At 43.0% G+C, this 16,452-nt stretch overlaps 1 protein-coding gene across 1 annotated transcript in view; it reads left to right on the top strand.

The window, feature by feature from the left end:
* The first annotated feature begins 30 nt into the window (after positions 1–30).
* The window catches only part of LOC129693595 (uncharacterized), a 57,339-nt gene continuing 40,917 nt past the window's right edge, over positions 31–16,452 (top strand). The window contains exons 1-2 of the mRNA XM_055630388.1: positions 31–174; positions 6,353–6,658. Of these exons, the coding sequence (XP_055486363.1) occupies positions 123–174; positions 6,353–6,658 (358 nt within the window). The 5' untranslated portion in view covers positions 31–122. The remainder of the gene's footprint in view (positions 175–6,352; positions 6,659–16,452) is intronic.

The following is a 16,452-nucleotide window of genomic DNA, read 5'->3' as shown; positions in this document are numbered from 1 at the left end:
GCTGGGCTGGGCGGGAGCGGGACTTCAATTAGTTGCTTTCACGGCCTTCAATCTTGAAGTCACACTTTGCAAAACTCGCTTTGTCGGCAGGATTTTGAAGGACATTTACTGGAGCACTCGCTATGTGGTTGGTCTGCGTCCTTACGCTGCCGTGTTTCGCCCTGGGAGCCACAGGTAAAGGGGATTTATTATTGGCCAAAATATATTTCTCAATGTTTCTTGTACATCCACCCAAGCTAGCTAGCTATTTATTTATCTATCTATTTATTTATTTATTTATTTATTATATTTATTTATCTATTATTTATCTATTATTTATCTATTTATCTATTATTATCTATTTATTTATATCTATTTTTATTATATATATTTATATATCTATTTATTTATATATATATATATTATATCTATTTATATTTATATATATCTATTTATTTATCTATCTATATATTTATTTATCTATTTATTTATTATTTATCTATATTTATTTATATTATTTATTTATTATATTTATCTATTTATTATTTATATCTATTTATTTATTATCTATTTATTTATATATCTATTTATTTATTTATCTATTTATTTATTTATCTATTTATTTATTTATCTATTTATTTATTTATCTATTTATTTATTTATCTATTTATTTATCTATTTATTTATTTATCTATTTATTTATTTATCTATTTATTTATTTATATATTTATATATATATCTATCTATCTATATATCAGACAAGCATGCTAGATATTTATTTATTTATCTATTTATTTATTTATCATCTAATAACAGACAAGCCTGCAGCATGGAATGATGTCAAGGGAAATAATACAATGTCCTAATTTTGTCCAACTAACAGCTGACAATTATCCCAATTCCTTAGCTTGCATCTGAGTAAAATTTATTTCAAAACGCATTGATAGTTTACGATTATTTAAATGGTAAATGGGGCTTCAGAAGCGTTTTCATTTTGCATGTTTAAACCCAGCTGAGAACCATGGGCGATTTTGCAATTTTACTGACGGATTTTTCACTTTTAAAACTTATTCATATAACAAATGATTTAAAAAAAGTCAATAATGCATTACTTTTGATGAAATGCAGCGAGCAAACGCGGTAATTCCCGATATTTTGGATCTTTAAATCTCCACGACAAATGTCCGCTGGTCACTTCGCTGGTTTAGCACCTTCAGCTCCCTCTTGAATTTACCTTAGTTTCTATCTTTTGTTTGGACTGTAAATTTAGGTAGCTGTGCCTCACGGCCACCCCGACTGGCACAGTAAATTGCAGCTTAAAAACTGGCCGTTTTCGATGTTTTTAACGGGTGTGAAAGTGCGTGTTTTCCCATTCACTAACATGTACCGGATGTATTTCCGGCGGCTGTCACTCTACTCAACAACGTACCTCGGTGACTGCCAATCACCACCCCCCACCCCCGGACACTTATTATTATTTATTCAAATCGTTTGCTATGTCGCTCTTCCAGGGAGATGCTAAATGCATTTCGTTGTCTCTGTACTGTACACTGACAATGACAATTAAAATTGAATCTGAATCTGACATGTCCTCCACTTCAAATTTTCGGTCCCGTGGGTGCGGATCTACGCTCCAGTGACCTTTAGTGAAATCACCCTATAGTTGGGTGGAGATTATTTGTAGTCTATGTCGAGCCGACCATTTAACATTTTGTAAAAACAGTTCAAAACGTGTTGCATCAGGCTGGTGACTTGTGTTGCATCAGGCTGGTGACTTGTGTTGCATCAGGCTGGTGATGTGTTGCATCAGGCTGGTGACTTGTGTTGCATCAGGCTGGTGATGTGTTGCATCAGGCTGGTGACTTGTGTTGCAACAGGCTGGTGATGTACGCGATCTTCCGGGTGTTAAACATTTTAACTAAAGAGTCTCACAAGTGATAAATCTGGCTGTAAAAATTATCTTCAGATGCGTTTTCATTTTGTATGTAAAAACTTTCTCTCTCCCCCTCTCCCCCCTCTCCCCCCCCCCCCCCCCCCCCCCCCCCCCCCCTTCTCCCTCCCTCCCCCCTCTCCCTCCCCCCCCTCCCCTCCCTCTCTTTCCTTCTCCCTTGCCGCCATTGCTGATCGCTCGTTGCAGCCGCTGAAATCCATATAACCATATAACAATTACAGCACGGAAACAGGCCATCTCGGCCCTACAAGTCCGTGCCGAACAAATTTTTTTCCCCTTAGGCCCACCTGCCTGCACTCATACCATAACCCTCCATTCCCTTCTCATCCAACGCACATTCACTCCCTGACCCTGGATCTGGAGTGACTCCTTGGAGTAACTCTTGCTTCTGGTTTCCTGGTCCTCCACAAATCTTCTAAATGGAATTTAAACTGGTGGTGGTGGAGGGCTGAAGAATAACAGCCTATTGCATTTTATCTGTTTATTTATTGTGTATATATATGGTCTATGGTATATAGAAACATAGAAATTAGGTGCAGGAGTAGGCCATTCGGCCCTTCGAGTCTGCACCGCCATTCAATATGATCATGGCTGATCATCCAAACACACTGAACTTTTATCTCCTGTTCTGTATTATGTTTACATATTCTGTTGTGCTGCAGCAAAGCAAGAATTTAATTGTCCTATCTGGGACACATGACAATAAACTCTCTTGATTCTTGACTTGAACTTAAGCAAAAAAAGGATTCTTGGGGGGGAAAAAGAGGTACCTTAAATTTAGTTGCGTCTGGTTGGGTAACTATGGTAGGGTGAAGACTATTCCATGCTTTAATTGTGCGGGGGAACTCCATGGAGCAGCCAGCAACTCTGGATAGAAGAAATTGGGTGACGTTTCGGGTAGAGACCCTTCTTGGTTTTAGTGTTTTTAGTTTAATTTAAAGATACAGTGTGGAAACAGGCCCTTCGGCCCACCAAGTCCACACCGATCACCCGTACACTAGGTCTATCCCACACATTAGCGGAGTAAGTCGAGAGTGTTTTATTCTCTCACGTCCCAGTTAGAACAATGAAATCCTTACTTGCAGCAGCACAACAGAATATGTAAACATAGTACTCTGTAAACAATGTTATAAACGAGAAAACAAAACTGTATATTTATATATGAATATATAACTATATATGTGTGTGTATAATACACACACACACACACACACACACACACACACACACACACACACACACACACACACACACACTTTTCCACCTGGGATTAATAAAGTTCTATCGCATAGTATTGTGTGTGTAGGAAGGAACAGCAGATGCTGGTTTAAACTGAAGACGGACACAAAAAGCTGGAGTAACTCAACAGGTCAGACAGAATCTCTGGACAAAAGAAAAATATTATGTTTTGGGTTGGGTCTGAAATATGTTCCTGCACACCTTTGGAATGTGGAAGGAAACAAGAGCACCCGGAGAAAACCCATGCGATCAAAGGGAAAAATAGCAAACTATACAGACAGCACCTATATTCAGGATCAATTCCGGGTCTCTAGCACTTGTTTACTAGAATGTTGCCTGGGTTTCAGCAACTAAGTTACAGAGAAAGGTTGAATAAGTTAGGGCTTTATTCTTTGGAGCGCAGAAGGTTAAGGGGGGACTTGATAGAGGTTTTTAAAATGATGAGAGGGATAGACAGAGTTGACGTGGAAAAGCTTTTCCCACTGAGAGTAGGGAAGATTCAAACAAGGGGACATGACATGAGAATTAAGGGACTGAAGTTTAGAGGTAACATGAGGGGGAACTTCTTTACTCAGAGAGTGGTAGCTGTGTGGAATGAGCTTCCAGTGAAGGTGGTGGAGGCAGGTTCGTTTTTATCATTTAAAAATAAATTGGATAGTTATATGGATGGGAAGGGAATGGAGGGTTATGGTCTGAGCGCAGGTATATGGGACTAGGGGAGATTATGTGTTCGGCACGGACTAGAAGGGTCGAGATGGCCTGTTTCCGTGCTGTAATTGTTATATGGTTATATGGTTTTAGGCAGCAACTTTATGGCCAATGTACTGTAGCCATAGTCTTGAACTTAATTAAAACGTACAGTAGCTGTAAAGGGGGACATAGCGTCACTTCATCTAAATTTGGCCCTGGTTGTGCCAATGAAAGTCAGAGAAGCCATTGTGAAATAAAACTGTTTGAGACATCAGCCAAACCTTAGGCTGTTTGGAACATCATTAAGAAAGCGAGCACTGATGAGCTTACTAATCACAAAGGGTCTGGCAGGTCAAGGAAGACCTCCACAGCTGATGACAGAAGAATTCTCTATAATAAGGGAAAATCCACAAACACCTGTCCGACAGATCAGAAACATTCTTCAGGAGTCGGGTGTGGATTTGTCAATGACCACTGTCCGCAGAAGACTTTATCAACAGAAATACAGAGGCTACACTGCAAGATGCAAACCGCTGGTTAGTCGCAAAAATAGGATTGCCAGGTTACAGTTTGCCAAGAAATACTTAAAAGAGCAGCCACAGTTCTGGTAAAAGGTCTTGTGGACAGATGAGATGAAGATTAACTTGTATCAGAGTGATGGCAAAAGTAAAGAATGGAGGAGAGAAGGAACTGCCCAAGATCCAAAGCTTACCACCTCATCTGTGAAACACGGTGGTGGGGGTGTTATGGCCTGGGCATGTATGGCTGTTGAAGATACTGGCTTACTTATCTTCATTGATAACAAGTGCTGATGGTAATATCATAATGAATTCTGAAGTGTATAGACACATCCTATCTGCGCAGGTCCAAACAAATGCCTCAAAACCCATTGGCCGGCAGTTCATTTTACAGCAAGACAATGATCCCAAACATACTGCTAAAGCAACAAAGGAGTTTTTTAAAGCAAAAAAAAAAGTCAATTCTTGAGTGGCCAAGTCAATCACCCGATCTGAACCCAATTGAGCATGCCTTTTATATGCTGAAGAGAAAACTGAAGGGGACTAGCCCCCAAAACAAGCATAAGCTAAAGATGGATGCAATACAGGCCTGGCAGAGCATCACCAGAGAAGACACCCAGCAACTGGTGATGTCCATGAATCGCAGACTTCAAGCAGTCATTGCATGCAAATGATATGCAACAAAATACTAAACATGACATTGCTGTGTCCCAAACATTATGGTGCCCTGAAATGTGGGGACTATGTATAAACACTGTTGTAATTTCTACTTGGAGACCAAAATGCATAAAAATGGCCTTTATTAAGATCTGACAATGTGCACTTTAACTGCATGTGATTTTTTTTTTTCTATGACAGATCTCAAATTGTGGAGTATAGAAGCAAATAAATAAATGATGGGCCTTTGTCCCAAACATTACGGAGGGCACTGCAACTCGTATTTAAATTTCTCTTTATGCTTTTTCAGCCTATTTAGCTTTGTTTCAGTTTAATCAAATGGATAGGGTGGTAAAGAAAGCTTTTGGTGTGCTGGCCTTTATAAATCAGAGCATTGAGTATAGAAGTTGGGATGTAATGTTAAAATTGTACAAGGCATTGGTGAGGCCAATTCTGGAGTATGGTGTACAATTTTGGTCGCCTAATTATAGGAAGGATGTCAACAAAATAGAGAGAGTACAGAGGCGATTTACTAGAATGTTGCCTGGGTTTCAGCAACTAAGTTACAGAGAAAGGTTGAACAAGTTAGGGCTTTATTCTTTGGAGCGCAGAAGGTTAAGGGGGGACTTGATAGAGGTTTTTTAAATGATGAGAGGGATAGACAGAGTTGACGTGGAAAAGCTTTTCCCACTGAGAGTAGGGAAGATTCAAACAAGGGGACATGACATGAGAATTGAGGGACTGAAGTTTAGGGGTAACATGAGGGGGAACTTCATTACTCAGAGAGTGGTAGTTATGTGGAATGAGCTTCCAGTGAAGGTGGTGGAGGCAGGTTCGTTTTTATCATTTAAAAATAAATTGGATAGTTATATGGATGGGAAGGGAATGGAGGGCTATGGTCTGAGCGCAGGTATATGGGACTAGGGGAGATTATGTGTTCGGCACGGACTAGAAGGGTCGAGGTGGCCTGTTTCCGTGCTGTAATTGTTATATGGTTATATGGTTATACCCTGTAGGCAAGTCCTGAATGTATAGGAAGGAACTGCAGATGCTGGTTTAAACCGAAGATAAACACAAAAAGCTGGAGGAACTCAGCGGGTCAGGCAGCATTCTTGAAGAAGGGTCTCGATCTAAAATGTCACCCATACCTTTACTCCAAAGATGCTGAGTTATTCAAGCTTTTTGTGTCTGGCCAAGTTCTGAAATCCCATCTTGGAATTACACCAATATTTGCCCACATACAATGTTCTCATTGCAGTTGAAAATGATTGTTTTGCTGTTTGTACAGTTTAATGATTTAATTTTCTCTCTTATTCAGTTGAATGGATGGAACTATTTGGCATAATTGGATCATCAATTTTCCTGAAAACTGAATACCAAGAAGGTCTCAGCAAAAATGAAATATTATGGACTTTCATCTCTGGCAACAAAAGCTCTGTCACTATTTTGGATCACATGCCAGATAAAACTACAGAGTATACAAGCGAACAATTCAAAAACCGTTTAAAATTCCATGCAGGTCATGGAGATGTGGAGGTAAAAACTTTAAAACGTGAAGATCAAGGCAATTACACCTTTTGTCTTAATGGGCAAGATAAAATAATTATAGGATTATTTCTCTATGGTAAGTAGTTCAACTTCATACATTTTGGAAATACATGACTTATTAGAAACATAGAAACATATAAAATAGGTGCAGGAGTAGCCAATTCGGCCCTTCGAGCCTGCACCGCCATTCAATATGATCATGGCTGATCATCCAACTCAGTATCCCGTACCTGCCTTCTCTCCATACCCCCTGATCCCCTTAGCCACAAGAGCCACATCTAACTCCCTCTTAAATATAGCCAATGAACTGGCCTCAACTACCTTCTGCGGGAGAGAATTCCAGAGATTCACCACTGTCAACAAAAGTTTTCCTCATCCCGGTCCTAAAAGATTTCCCCCTTATCCTTAAACTGTGACCCCTTGTTCTGGACTTCCCCAACATCGGGAACAATCTTCCTGCATTTCGCCTGTCCAACCCCTTAAAAATGTTGTAAGTTTCTATAAGATCCCCCCTCAATCTTCTAAATTCTAGCGAGTACAAACCAAGTCTATCCAGTCTTTCTTCATATGAAAGTCCTGACATCCCAGGAATCAGTCTGGTGAACCTTCTCTGTACTCCCTCTATGGCAAGAATGTCCTTCCTCAGATTAGGAGACCAAAACTGTACGCAATACTCCAGGTGTGGTCTCACCAAGACCCTGTACAACTGCAGTAGAACCTCCTTGCTCCTGTACATAAGAACTGTCTATAGAATTTTGACCATTGAAGACTAAAATGGATACCTAATCCAACAGGAAAAATGTTCAGAATTGAATGCAGCCGTAGTGGCTGTAATATGTGGTTGGCACAAAGTGCTGGAGTAACTCAGTGGGTCAGACAGCATCTCTGGTGAAAATGGCAATGTGATATTGTGGGTCGGGACCCTTTTTTAGACTAAAGTGTGAAAAAACTGGAAGCGAAAAGAGGTAGGACAGATTCTGGCCGACAACAGGTTACCTCAGGTGAGGGGGGGTTTCAGATTGTTGGGTTGTTGTACATCGCTTACGATACAATACAATGGAACTTTATTTATAACCATATAACCATAGAACCATATAACAATTACAGCACGGAAACAGGCCATCTCGACCCTTCTAGTCCGTGCCGAACACATAATCTCCCCTAGTCCCATATACGTGCGCTCAGACCATAACCCTCCATTCCCTTCCCATCCATATAACTATCCAATTTATTTTTAAATGATAAAAACGAACCTGCCTCCACCACCTTCACTGGAAGCTCATCCCACACAGCTACCACTCTCTGAGTAAAGAAGTTCCCCCTCATGTTACCCCTAAACTTCAGTCCCTTAATTCTCATGTCATGTCCCCTTGTTTGAATCTTCCCTACTCTCAGTGGGAAAAGCTTTTCCACATCAACTCTGTCTATCCCTCTGATCATTTTAAAAACCTCTATCAAGTCCCCCCCTTAACCTTCTGCGCTCCAAAGAATAAAGCCCTAACTTGTTCAACCTTTCTCTGTAACTTAGTTGCTGAAACCCAGGCAACATTCTAGTAAATCTCCTCTGTACTCTCTCTATTTTGTTGACATCCTTCCTATAATTAGGTGACCAAAATTGTACACCATACTCCAGAATTGGAGTATGGTGTACAATTTTGGTCACCTAATTATCCAGGAGGGTCATGAAAACACAAAATACATGAAATATAAAATAGATGTAGAAACAATTGTTAGCCCAAGAGGGATACATAGTTGTGAACTGTGAAGCTGTTTAATGGACTTTTAGTGGAGGGAGGAAGGGGGGAGAAAACCAGTTCAAGGTCGGCCAAGGTAAGGGGGCGGAAGAATCAGCAGGCAGGAAGCGCTGATGTGAGTGAAAGGGAAGAGGGATGGGAGGTGTTTGGAGAAGTTAGAATTTAAATGGGAGAATTTAGTGTTCATACCATTGGGTTGTAACATACCCAAGTGGAATATGGGGTGCACCTCCTTCAATTATCCAATAAATTTGAAACCAATAAATAGTAAGACCACATTTGGAGGTCGGCAAGTTGGTGCAGCAGTAGAGTTGCTGCCTTACAGCACCAGAGACGCAGGGAATTGAAGAATACAGTTGAACAGAGGGATCTGGGTATAACCGTGCATAGTTCCTTGAAGGTGGAATCTCATATAGATAGGGTGGTAAAGAAAGCTTTTGGTATGCTAGCCTTTATAAATCAGAGCATTGAGTATAGAAGCTGGGATGTAATGTTAAAATTGTACAAGGCATTGGTGAGACCAAATCTGGAGTATGGTATACAATTTTGGTCGCCCAATTATCGGAAGGATGTCAACAAAATAGAGAGAGTACAGAGGAGATTTACTAGAATGTTGCCTGGGTTTCAACAACTAAGTTACAGAGATAGGTTGAATAAGTTAGGTCTTTATTCTCTGGAGCGCAGAAGGTTAAGGGGGGACCTGATAGAGGTCTTTAAAATGATGAGAGGGATAGACAGAGTTGATGTGGACAAGCTTTTCCCTTTGAGAATAGGGAAGATTCAAACAAGAGGACATGACTTCAGAATGAAGGGACAGAAGTTTAGGGGTAATATGAGGGGGAACTTCTTTATGCAGAGAGTGGTGGCGGTGTGGAATGAGCTCCCAGTGGAAGTGGTGGAGGCAGGTTCATTGGTATCATTTAAAAATAAATTGGATAGGCATATGGATGAGAAGGGAATGGAGGGTTATGGTACGAGTGCAGGCAGGTGGGACTAAGGGGAAAAAAATTTGTTCGGCATGGACTTGTAGGGCTGAGATGGCCTGTTTCCGTGCTGTAATTGTTATATGGTTATATGGTTAGATCCCGACTATGGGTACTGTCTATAAGGAGTTGGTACGTTCTCCACGTGATCGCTGGAGTTTTCTCCGTGATCTTCGGTTTCCTCCCACACTCCAAAGATGTACAGGTTTGTAGGTGGATTGGTTGGGTTTGTGTACTCGATATGTGTAATTGCTCCTAGTTTGTGTAGGATGGTGTTAGTGCGTGGGGATCGCTGATCGGCACAGACTCGGTGGGCTGAAGGGCCTGTTTCCACGCTGTATATCTAAACTAAACTAAACTACTGTGTGCAATTCAGGTCACCCCACTGTCGGAAGGATGTCATTAAATGGAAAGGGTGCAGAAAGAATGCACTCGGATGTTACCTGGATTTGTGGGCTGGAGTGAAAGGGAGAGGCTGTGACTTTTTTCTTAGGAACAGAGAAGGCTGAAGGTTGAGCTTATTAAAGTATACTAGACCAAGTGCAGACCCGTTGGGTCTGCTCCCCCAATGGTGTGATCCCCCAACCCAATATTCCGCCATGCACCCGTCTCCTCCATTGGAACTGAGCCCGTTCCCAAATGTAAGATTGCAGGCCTCCCCTGCCTGCTGCAGCAGTGAAAAGTTCAGTGTTCCTGTCTTGCAACATTGTTTTGAAGTGTGTTGGAAGCTGAGGAAGGAGCAGCCGTCAACGAATCGAAAGGCAGGAAGGGATCCGTACTGCAGGCGGACTGATTTGAGTTTTATATATATATATATATAGATAGATAACATCATGAGCGTAGATAAAGTGAATCAGTCTTTTTCCCAGAATCGAGGAGACTAAAATTAAAGAGCTTGACATTTGACAGTGAGAGGAGAGAGATTTAAGAGAGACCTTGGGGTGTCTTTCATTCGGATGGCATATCGAATGCGCTGCTGGTGGAAGATATTCAAACAAATACAATTTAGACTGTCAAAAGGCATTTAGAGAGAGTAAAGGATATGGACAAATGCAGACAACTGGGATTAAGAATGAGACTGAACGACCTGTTTCCATGCAGTATAGCTCTCTCCATATTCATTCTCTCCATGGATGCTGCCTCACTTGCTGAATTTCTCCAGCATTTTTTGTCTCCCCTAGGTCTATAACTCTATTGCCTTTCAAAATATTCATGGTGCCAGTTTCAAAACAACCACATTTTCATTGTGTTGTTCCTGCATAAGCACAATTTAATCCTGTCCTTTAGTTTAGTTTAGAGATACAGCATGGAAACAGGCTCACTGAGTCTGCGCCGTACATTAACATTATCCTACACACACTAGGGACAATTTACAATGAAACCAAGCAAAGTCATCTGCAATCCAGTACATCTTTGGAGTGTGGGGAAAATTGGAGCACCCAGAAAAAACCTTCACGGTCACCAGGAGAACTTTACAAACTCCATGAAGACAAGCACCCGTAATCAGGATCGAACTCTGGTCTCTGGCGCTGTGAAGCAGTAACTATACTGCTGCGCCACCATGCCGCCCCTGACAGAGATCCAGCTGAGATACGTTCACCCTGCTTCCTTCCCACTCCGGTTTAATCTCATGCTCACTAGGTCATGAGCGAGCCTGCATGCTGCCCTTTCTTCCCTGACATTCAACTTTTGGATTGCAATTACAGGGCTCTCACTTAACTTTTTTTCCCTGTTGCCAGCCAGGAAACCTTGTCAGCTTTTTAGGTTGCCAAATGACAGTTTAGGTGGTCATTTAAGACGGCTTGCATGACGTGTGCGATAATGTGCTCGGACGAAGTGCGTAGTTACCAGCTGGAATTGTGGTCAATGAAGTATTCACATATTACTTTCTGCTTCAAATAAAGTCACAAACTAAACATATTCACCAATCAAGACATGATATATACCACAATGACATGCAGCAAATTACAATACAGTATCTCATCTCTTTTTACACGTTGCAATGAATGCAATTTCTATTATCTCTTTCCACTTCCAAACAAAAATCTGGTTGGATTATTCAGCGTATGATCAGAGTGAAATGGAGGAACAGCACCTCATATTTTGCTTTGGTAGTTTACACCCCAGCGGTATGAACATTGACTTCTCTAATAGCTTTTTCCCTCCTTCCCCTCCCATTCCCAGCTCTCCCACAGCCTACTGTCTCCGCCTCTTCCTTTCTTTTTCCCGCCCCCCCCACCCCTCCTGACATAATTCTGAAGAAGGGTCTCGACCCAGAAACATCGCCTATTCCTTCGCTGCCACACCCGCTGAGTTTCTCCACCGGGATCTCACCACTGGCCACATCTTCCCATCTCCTCCCGTCGGTTTCTGCAGAGACCGCTCCCTCCATAACTCCCTGGTCAATTTGTCTCTTGTCACCTAAACCACCCCCTCTCTGGGTACTTTCCCTAGCAACTGCAGAAATTGCTACACTTGTCGCTTTACCTCCCCCCCCCCTTGACTCCATTCAAGGACCCAAGCAGTCGTTCCAGGTGAGGCAGTGGTTCACCTGCACCTCCTCCAACCTCATCTATTGCATCCGCTGCTCTAGGTGTCAGCTGCTCTACATCGGTGAGACCAAGCGTAGGCTTGGCAATCGCTTCGCCCAACACCTCCGCTCGGTTCACAATAACCAACCTGATCTCCCCGGTGGCTCAATATTTCAACTCCCCCTCCCATTCCGAATCCGACCTTTCTGTCCTGGGCCTCCTCCATGGCCAGAGTGAGGCGCACCGTAAATTGGAGGAGCAGCACCTCATATTTTGCTTAGACAGTTTACGCCCCAGCGGTATGAACTTCTACCTCCAATTTCAGGTAGTCCCTGCTTTCTCCTCCGCTTCCCAGGTCTCCTTCAGCCCACTGTCTCCGCCTCTTCCTTTCTTCTTCCCCCCCCCCCCCCCCCCCCCCACCGCACCCTCACAAAAGTCTGAAGAAGAGTCTTGAGCCGAAACGTCGCCTATTTCCTTCGCTCCATAGATGCTGCCTCCTCACCTGCTGAGTTTCTCCAGCAGTTTTGTCTACCCATTCACACGAGTTCTGTTATCCCACTTTCCTCACCCACTCCCTACACATTAGGGGCAATTTTACAGAGTCAAGTTACCCTACAAAGCCAATGGGACATGGGAGGAAACCCACACGCTTGCAGGGAGAATATGCAATCCTGACATAATTCTGAAGAAGGGTCTCGACCCAGAAACATCGCCTGTTCCTTCGCTGCAGTATAATGTGGATAAATGTGAGGTTATCCACTTTGGTGGCAAAAACAGGAAAGCAGACTATTATCTAAATGGTGGCCGATTGAGAAAGGGGGAGATGCAGCGAGACCTGGGTGTCATGGTACACTAGTCATTGAAGGTAGGCATGCAGGTGCAGCAGGCAGTAAAGAAAGCGAATGGTATGTTAGCTTTCATTGCAAAAGGATTTGAGTATAGGAGCAGAGAGGTTCTACTGCAGTTGTACAGGGTCTTGGTGAGACCACACCTGGAGTATTGCGTACAGTTTTGGTCTCCACATCTGAGGAAGGACATTATTGCCATAGAGGGAGTGCAGAGACGGTTCACCAGACTGATTCCTGGGATGTCAGGACTGTCTTATGAAGAAAGACTGGATAGACTTGGTTTATACTCTCGAGAATTTAGAAGATTGAGAGGGGATCTTATAGAAACTTACAAAATTCTTAAGGGGTTGGACAGGCTAGATGCAGGAAGATTGTTCCCGATGTTGGGGAAGTCCAGGACAAGGGGTCACAGCTTAAGGATAAAGGGGAAATCCTTTAAAACCGAGATGAGAAGAACTTTTTTCACGCAGAGAGTGGTGAATCTCTGGAACTCTCTGCCACAGAGGGTAGTTGAGGCCAGTTCATTGGCTATATTTAAGAGGGAGTTAGATGTGGCCCTTGTGGCTAAGGGGATCAGGGGGTATGGAGAGAAGGCAGGTACGGGATACTGAGTTGGATGATCAGCCATGATCATATTGAATGGCGGTGCAGGCTCGAAGGGCCGAATGGCCTACTCCTGCACCTAATTTCTATGTTTCTATGTTTCTATGCAAATTCAACACTGACAGTGCCCGAGGACAGGATCGAACACAGATCTCTGACATGTGAGGCAGCAAGTCCATTAGCTGTGCCACTATATTTTGTTTTCCAACACACACAAAATTATACGTTGATAACTTTGGTTACTGGAAAAAAAAAAGAAACTATCCATTTTCAGTCTTAAATCTCTAAGTGACGCTATGTCCCCCTGTACAGCTACTGTATGTTTTAATTCAGATCAAGACTATGGGGCAGTACATTGTCCATAAAGTTGCTGCCTAAAAGTGCCAGAGACCCGGAATTGATCCTGAATATGGGTGCTGTTTTGCTTTCTCATTTATAATATTGTTTACAGAGTAGTACGTTTGCATATTCTGTTGTGCTGCTGCAAGTAAGGATTTCATTGGGCCATGAGAGAATAAAACACTCTTGACTTACGTCGCTAATGTGTGGGATAGAACTAGTGTACGGGTGATCGGTGGTCGGCGTGGACTCGGTGGGCCGAAGGGCCGGTTTCAAGTTCAAGTGAGTTTACTGTCATGTGTCCCTGTATAGGACAATGAAATTCTTGCTTTGCTTAAGCACACAGAAAATAGTAGGCATTTACTACAAAACAGATCAAATGTGTCCATATACCATGATATAAATATATGCACACATGAATAAATAAACTGGTAAAGTGCAAATAACAGAAAGTGGGTATTAATAATCAGAGTTTTGTCCGAGCCAGGTTTAATAGCCTGATGGCTGTGGGGAAGTAGCTATTCCTGAACCTGGTTGTTGCAGTCTTCAGGCTCCTGTACCTTCTACCTGAAGGTAGCATAGAAACATAGAAATTAGGTGCAGGAGTAGGCCATTCGGCCCTTCGAGCCTGCACCGCCATTCAATATGATCATGGCCGATCATCCAACTCAGTATCCCGTACCTGCGTTCTCTCCATACCCCCTGATCCCTTTAGCCACAATGGGCAACATCTAACTCCCTCTTAAATATAGCCAATGAACTGGCCTCAACTACCCTCTGTGGCAGAGAGTTCCAGAGATTCACCACTCTCTTCGTGAAAAAAGTTCTTCTCATCCCTCGGTTTTAAAGGTTTGGGTCCCCTTTATCCTTCCAAAGCTGTGACCCCTTGATCCAGGACTGTATCTTTAACATCGGGAACACTCTTCCAGAGCATCTAGCCTGGTCCAACCCCGAAACGTCAGAAATTTTCTAAGTTTCTATAAGATCCCACTCTCAATCTTCTAAATTCTAGAGAGTATAAACCAAACCGTCTATCCAAGTCAGTTTTATTTCTTCATAAGGACAGTCTTGCTTGACATCCCAGAATATCAGTCTGGTGAACCGTCTCTGCACTCCCTCTATGGCAAATAATGTCCTTCCTAGCAGGGAGAAGAGTGTGTGGCAAGGATGGTGTGGGTCTTTGATGATACTGCCAGCCTTTTTGAGGCAGCGACTGCGATAAATCCCCTCGATGGAAGTAAGGTCAGAGCCGATGATGGACTGGGCAGTGTTTACTACTTTTTGTAGTCTTTTCCTCTCCAGGGCGCTCAAATTGCTGAACCAAGCCACGATGCAACCGGTCAGTATGCTCTCTACTGTGCACCTGTAGAAGTTAGAGAGAGTCTTCCTTGACAATCCGACTCTCCGTAATCTTCTCAGGAAGTAGAGGCGCTGATGAGCTTTTTTGATAATTGCGTTAGTGTTCTCGGACCAGGAAAGATCTTCAGAGATGTGCACGCCCAGGAATTTGAAGTTCTTGACCCTTTCAACCATTGTTATAAATGGGGCTGTGGGTCCCCCTCCTACTCCTTCCAAAGTCCACAATCAGTTCCTTGGTTCAGTTCCACACTATCTTTAAATTAAACTAAAAACACTAAAACCAGAGGAAATCTAAAGAAGGGTCTCTACTCGAAACGTCATCAAATTTCTTCTATCCAGAGTTGCTGGCTGCTCCATGGAGTTCCCCCGCACAATTAAAGCATGGAATAGTCTTCACCCTACCAAAGGTATCCAACCAGACGGCAACTAAATTTAAGGTCGCTCTTTTTTTCCCCAAGAACCCTTTTTTGCTTAAGTCCAAGTCAAGAGAGTTTTATTGTCATGTGTCCCAGATAGGACAATGAAATTCTTGCTTGCTGCAGCACAACAGAATATATAAACATAATACAGAACAGGAGATAAAAGTTCAGTGTGTCTACATACCATAGACCATATATATATACACACAATAAATAAACAGATAAAATGCAATAGGCTGTTATTTTTCAGAGTTTGGAGTTTGGTTGTGGAGGGTCCACTCCAGTTTAAATTCCATTTGGAATATTTTTGGAGGACCAAGAAACCAAGAAGCAAGAGTTACTCCAGCCCCAGGGAGTGATTCTGCGTTGGTTTTCAGCGGTGGCGGTGAGGCGGCGACCGGACAGCAATGGTGGCCGGATATCCCACAATGCAAAGTGGCCGACGCCGACCAGTGGCCGTGGCAGTGCGCATGGGCGGGCGGGGGTAGGATGCGCAGAGCGCATGTATAATGCGGCCGGCCGTGGCATTGCGCATGTATAATCGACTGGCCGTGCCGAGCCGAGACCCAGACACAAATGGCGGGCGGAGATAGAGAGTGACAGAGAGAAAGGTCCGGCGGGACTGTAGGTTGCCATTGGCACCCAGGCAACAGTTAATTTCGAGCCCTATATTATATCTAGGAGGAAAAAAGTATAGAATAGTAAGGCATCATTGAGTACGCCTAGTTATTCTTCTTTTGGGCTATTGAGATGCAACACATCCCGCTAGAAATCTCACAGGCGCCGGGATCAAGCCATAAATGAAACGGGGATGGTGTAATCGCAAGGAATTTATCACATGCCTTGTGACAAATTGGTAAACCATAGTTGGTATGCCCCATTTTCAATGATCAATCTGTTCTCCCCTGTGAAGGTTTCATAACAGGTCAGCTATGCTTCAGACGACTGAAGGAGGCCTCCCCTCCCTCCCGGCCTCGGCGTTCGAGGGGAGGGGGGGGGTTGTTTTGAAAGCGCTGTTGGCAGAGTGGCAGGCA

Source organism: Leucoraja erinacea, unplaced genomic scaffold, assembly GCF_028641065.1.
Source record: "Leucoraja erinacea ecotype New England unplaced genomic scaffold, Leri_hhj_1 Leri_361S, whole genome shotgun sequence".
Classification (NCBI taxonomy): Eukaryota; Metazoa; Chordata; class Chondrichthyes; order Rajiformes; family Rajidae; genus Leucoraja; species Leucoraja erinaceus.
The sequence above is the reverse complement of the archived record's forward strand: the minus strand, read 5'-3'. Positions and strand labels throughout refer to the sequence as shown.